Raw genomic sequence first — 6000 nt, 5'->3', positions numbered from 1 at the left:
TGTCCAGTTTTCCCAGCACCACTTATTGAAGAGGCTGTCTTTTCTCCACTGTATATTCTTGCCTCCTTTATCAAAGATAAGGTGACCATATGTGCATGGGTTTCCATCAACAGATGAATGGATAAAGAAGATGTGGCACATGTATACAATGGAATATTACTCAGCCATAAAAAGGAACGAAACTGAGTTATTGGTAGGGAGGTGGATGGCCCTAGAGACTGTCATACAGAGTGAAGTAAGTCAGAAAGAGAAAAACAAATACCATATGCTAACACATATATATGGAATCTAAAAAAAAACAAAAAAAATGGTCATGAAGAACCTAGGGGCAAGACGGGAATAAAGATGCAGACCTACTAGAGAATGGACTTGAGGATACGGGGAGGGCGAAGGGTAAGCTGGGACAAAGTGAGAGAGTGGCATGGACATATATACACTACCAAACGTAAAAAAGATAGCTAGTGGGAAGCAGCCGCATAGCACAGGGAGATCAGCTCGGTGCTTTGTGACCAACTAGAGGGGTGGGATAGGGAGGGTGGGAGGGAGACGCAAGAGGGAGGGGATACGTATACATATAGCTGATTCACTTTGTTGTACAGCAGAAACTAACACACCGTTGTAAAGCAATTATACTCCAATAAAGATGTTAAAAAAAAAAAAAAAGGAAAAAAAGAAAAGCAGAACTTTCAGAAAAGCAGTTTGCATCTGGTTACATGTTTACTTACCATGCCCACAAAGCCAAAACCTTTTAACTTGGTAACGGTTACGTTTGTTCTTTGACTAGGAAGTAGTTATAGGGACAAGGTACAAAAAATAATAAGCATGCAGCCCTTTATTTAGTTTTGCAAAGTCTCTGCTTATAGTTCTGTATATTACATAACTGTGTTATACAAATACATTTATTTACAAAAACACTCTAGCTGTGCAAACTTGTTGCTTTTTAAAAATGTCCAGGAAGTTCCATTTCTGCCCATCCCAAGATATATTTTTAAAGCATGCATAAAAATTAACTTTGGTGTGGGAAAACTACTCTATGTGCTGTCACATACAGTATTTTTGGTGTCTATTTACATATTTACAAAAATTGATCAGTTTACAGAACCGTACAGAAGTGTACATTCTAGAATCCACAATGCAATAGTGTGGGTTACCAGGTCTCAGAAAACAAAGGAAGGATTTAGATACTGCAAAGAAAACAACTAGAGAATCCCAATATGTTAGAAAAGAGAAAAAAGAAAGAAACAGAACAAAACTAGCTTGCTTGGGCCGGCAAATTATTATACATAATTTTCATGGCAGTGCAGTAGGGTTGATAATTGCCTTCTACATGTGCCTCTGTGTTGGCTTGTGTAGAAGTTCATTGGCTTATTGTCTAGCACACTACTTTCAAATGTACAATGCTACAGTATCAAAATGTTTTGGCAAAAAAGATCTCGAAAGGAACCATGAAGTTTTGACAAAAATAGAAATCTGTAATAAAGCTAAATAACACTAAAATAAAAGGAAATATTATAGTATCTGTTTTACAATTTGTATAGTCACACTTGTGTATTTCTCTGTTCACGTCTAGTCTCCGTAATGAAAAATATTTTTATACAAAACATACTAAAATTCTGGAATCATACATGTTTTACATGCTTAATACATTTTTTTTTCTTGTCTCACCACACCCTTCTCTCCTGCCATACTCTCTTTTGGTAACACATGCTTACTTCATTTAACAGGTATTGAATAGAGACAGTAAACACTATGTAATTATAACAGCAACAAAGTAAAAGAACAAACAAGCTTTACTGAAATCTATTAATCCAGTATTTAGTACGTACTTAGCATTAAACCTCAAACAGTACAGCAATATGTTACATTCTCTTGTGAAAACACTTGTCGAAGACTGTTAAAAAAATTTTTTTTTTTTTCTTAAATGTAACTCCGACTTGTGCCTAATAGGATTTGGCCTTTAAGAGGTTTCCTTTGCTGTGGATGGGGTGGCTTTGCTTGAACTTCCGTTCTGTGCCTTGTAGCTGGTGAGGCTAGGAGTGTGGATGGTCCTGATGCTCTTGGCACCTTGATTCAGTGAAGCTGGGGAGGCAGGGGAGGGCGGGGAGGAGGAGAAGGAAGGAGGGGCTGCTCGGCCATTCTGAGTCTGCAGTGAGAATGAGAGATGGTGACCTTTACCTGTATGAGCGGGGCTCTGAAACTTTAAGGAGCCATTAGAGACAGAGGGGATGAGGGAGGCAGAGGGAGCAGATCGTCCTGTTTGGGGGCTGAGAGGGTTAGAAGGAACCGATGGTTTAGTAGTGGGTGGATTAGGGAAGTTAGAGCTGTCACCACTAGAAGAAGGCAGGGAACTGCTTTTCCCAGAGCTGGGAGAAAGGGCTGGAATCTTAGAAGCAGGCAAGGAGGGGAGAGTAGGCTTACATTCCCCACCAGCTTTCTTAGCACTTCCATTAGCCTGCAAATAAAGATGGCGGGAGACAGTCTGTCAGAAAGCTGGTAACACCATCAGTCCACAGGGTCTGGCAACACAGCCCTTCTGAGAATCATTAAATCAAAGACACCAAACCAAACCAGTTCAAGGCCTGAGCTAATAAGTCTTGTCGTGCTGTACCGGACCTGGGAGAAACCCCCAAAGTGCAGAGCAGAGGATGCACAGAACAGGGAAGAAGGAAGAAGGGCGTTTGTGAGAACAGGCACATCATTCTACTACCATCTCCGGGTGCTGGGTGGAGACGTGAGGGTTGCGTGAGGGCTGTTATTGGGGCGGGGGTGAGGCATCGTGACGGGCTGTTAACGCGCCTCTAGTGCGATGCCGTCCACGTACACGTTAGTGCTGGCGACTTTCGGGGCAGCTTTGTCTGTCTCGGTTTCCCAAGGTGTTCTGATGAACCCCTACACTCCCCCAAGGAAAGCCACCTGGCCTGCCACCTTGTGTTAACAGGTCAACTTGAGAGTCACACAGTAAAAGATGTTTTATTGCGAGCATGCAAAAGAGTGGTGAGAAATTCAACAGAGGCTTTTAGACTCTCTTCATGCCCCCAGATCCAGGATGTCTACGTAAACCGTATCTTACAAAGAAAAATGCAATATTTGGTATAAACTAAGTCAGTGACTTGCTTCTTAAGCGCAAGAGTGTCCATCCAATATTGGGTTTAAGGTAAAACTACCTGACGATATTGGCGGGGATCCTGCAGTTTGGACTGCTTGCCAGGTTTGTCCAGGCTGCTGGGTCTGTTCTTGGAACTCATGGGAATCGGCATCCTGCTCGTCTGAGGGGTTCCAGTGGAGCCCTGTGGGGAGGAGCAGCGAGAGGGGGGAGAGAAAGGACGCGTGTGAGTGGCTTATCCCCGAGGCCGCCCCACTGTGCGCAGAGAAGCTCAACGCGAGAAGCCACAGCCCTACATGCAGGACAGATCTAGGAGACGGACATCAGGAGACACCACTGGGGTTAATTCGAAGAACCAAACAGAATAACACTGCTCCACTACTGATCAAACGGATTTTAATGTGAGTATCAGAGCGATCACTTCAACGGCAAATGGCTGACCCAGCATCCTTGCGGTTTTCCCAACACCAGTCAGCAACAGAGGTAAAAACAGAATCAATTAGCTGTTAGACACCTAGTTGTTGTTGTTCTGAAGGCGAGGGAGAAAGTGTGAGAGAAAGGATCATTGCGAACAGACAACGAAACAAAACAAAACGAGCCACCTGAAAGGAAGCAAGTAAATCACAAGACACCTTTCGCTAATGGTGATTATGGCAGATTTAGGAAAGCAGCTGGCTCTTTTCATTTTCCATCAGACCAAGATACCTTACGTGAAGCTGACGGTACAGACGAGGGGGGCTCTAGGGCAGTGGGAGCTTCATCCAGGACTACCAAGGACTGGGGACAGGCCTCCTGGGCCATGTGGGACGAGCTTGCAACAGACTCTCTGTTGGAGGAACACGAGGTATCAACTAGGGCTTTGGGACTCATCTCACTGATCGTATTTTCCAGCTGTTTGATGGTCTGCTCCAGGCTGTCCAACGTTCTGTAGGTATTTTTTCTGATTTCATCAGTTCTCGAAATCGGAGCTGTGCTCTCCAGACTGGGCTGCCCTAGTCTCCTGAGCATACTTTTAGGGGCGCCTTCGGATTGAGACCCACTGATCTCGAATCGCTTGGCTTCTCTGTGCTGCTTCAAAGTGCCGTCCTCTTCCTCCTCTTCGTAGACCACCACCTGCAACGTCTTCTTCCCCGTCTTGGTTCCCGTGCGAATGGCTTGCGTGAGAGCGGCGAGCTGCTTTTTCGGGAATTTGAATTTGAACTTTTTCTTGGGGTTTTCAAACTGGTCACCGGTCGTGTCACCCTGGCTTTCTGAACTTGGAGAATCGGCTTGGTTGAACTTGCTCTGCTCGGTTTTATTCACTTCCTGTCCTCCTGACATTCCGGTCTCCGCTGAAAGGAAGTGTGGCTGGAATTTACTCTCAGCCTCCCGCCCTGCTCCGAGGTTGCCCGAGGCCCCCTCCTTAGGAAGCTTTTGGGAAGTGTTATTCTGGACCACAGTATCTCCATTCTCCTCCTCTTCCTCTATCTTTTCCTCTGTCATCATTCTCTCCAGTTCCTCGTCGCATTCCTCAAATATAGTTGAAAGTCTCTTGTATGCGGACCGGATGTCCATGGGTTCATCAAAGATGATGATCACGGGTTTCTTGTCCAGGCACACGACCGGCTCTTCATTGTCTGTGCCTTCTTGCTGGGAAGTTGTCTCTTTTTTGGCGTCAACGTTGACTGTCTGTACATCTTCCCCCTGTTTGCTCACTATATCGCGGACCTCTCCGCTGGAGAGAACTTGGACTGCGGTTTTGGTGATCATGAAGGCAATGTTGTCGGTGGCTGCATTCTCCTCAGTGGGAGAACCTGGTGTTGACTCCCCATCCTCATCAGGTGTCACGTTAGCATGCCTCGCTCCCTTCGGTCTTAGGACAACTTGGCCAAACTCTGTCATGGGAACCTCTCGGTCTTGAGTTTTGACATCACGAATAGTCAATTCGGTTGATCTAGTGGGAGAGGGAAGGTGACACTTATCTGTATTTTCTTGTCCTTGCTGACTCACCCCCTTTGTCGTCCCATAATTCATCTTCTGATTCTCAGTGTCAGATACAGGGTACGGCAGCCCTGAGATTTTAGGTCCTTTGTTGATTTCATCTTCTAATGAACTAACGCCAGAGAAACTAGAATTGACCCTAGACACATTTTTCTGGGAATAGTTTCTACCGTCTCTAAGTAAACTCTTAGTGGATATGGAACTTTCCTTCATTAAGATGTCAGTTTTGTATTCTGATGTTCTTGCTGCATCAGAAATACTATTCTCCATTCCTCTTTCCCACTTAGGATGGTCACTAGGTATGGGAGCCCCTGCGGTAACCTGGGAGGGAGAGTGGAGGAGGGAAACCACACATAGTGATCAGAAATGGATCTGCAAAGGAAGGGAATTAATCTGCAATGGTATCAGTTGGAACACAGATCTGGTGAACTCACCTTCCAGGATTCCATTTGGGGGCCATTTTCATATTCAACATCAGATTTCCGTACGTCTTCGTGGAAAAATTCCAAATTCTGGTAGAACAGTGTAGGACATGTTACTCCACAAAACCACACCCCCCCCCAAAGTGGACTACAGCTAGACTGTTTCTTTAATTACACGCCCAAAACACGCGGGCCAAGCACATTCGTTACACACCAGTCCAAAGCCTACAGCTCTGTTTACCTTGGGTGGCTTGGTTCTCCAACTTCCAAAAATGCCCTGTGTTTGCACAAGATGAAAATCTCAATTAGCAAAATATTTCAAGGATTTCAAATTTTGGTGGGAGGAGCAGTTAAGAGAATAAAGGGACCAGTTCTGGACCAACGCCTCCTCTTTCCAACATCTGATTGTGAGCTTAGCCGACTCTAAAACCAGAAGAGTGGCATGGCATCGTAGAAAGCACAATACATGAGCAGGCAGATTCTGATTCTAACCCA

The 6000-nt window shown here is 45.0% G+C and overlaps 1 protein-coding gene across 15 annotated transcripts in view; it reads right to left on the bottom strand.

The window, feature by feature from the left end:
- Positions 1 to 768: 768 nt before the first annotated feature.
- KIAA1217 (KIAA1217 ortholog) overlaps positions 769 to 6000 on the bottom strand; it is a 500420-nt gene continuing 495188 nt past the window's right edge. For 8 of the 15 annotated variants that reach the window (XM_068561341.1, XM_068561412.1, XM_068561299.1 and 5 more), the window contains 4 exons: positions 5518 to 5595; positions 3809 to 5404; positions 3165 to 3287; positions 769 to 2452 (listed from right to left, as the gene is read on the bottom strand). In XM_068561341.1, coding sequence (XP_068417442.1) covers positions 1958 to 2452; positions 3165 to 3287; positions 3809 to 5404; positions 5518 to 5595 — 2292 coding nt within the window. In that variant the 3' untranslated portion in view covers positions 769 to 1957. Of the gene's footprint in view, positions 2453 to 3164; positions 3288 to 3808; positions 5405 to 5517; positions 5596 to 6000 lie in introns of those variants that run through there. The other 7 variants (XM_068561375.1, XM_068561384.1, XM_068561391.1 and 4 more) reach the window with 5 other exon arrangements.

The sequence above is a fragment of the Eschrichtius robustus genome, chromosome 1 (genome assembly GCF_028021215.1).
Source record: "Eschrichtius robustus isolate mEscRob2 chromosome 1, mEscRob2.pri, whole genome shotgun sequence".
NCBI classification, from domain to species: domain Eukaryota; kingdom Metazoa; phylum Chordata; class Mammalia; order Artiodactyla; family Eschrichtiidae; genus Eschrichtius; species Eschrichtius robustus.
Note: the sequence above shows the minus strand (reverse complement) of the source record. Positions and strands in the feature narration are given on the sequence as shown.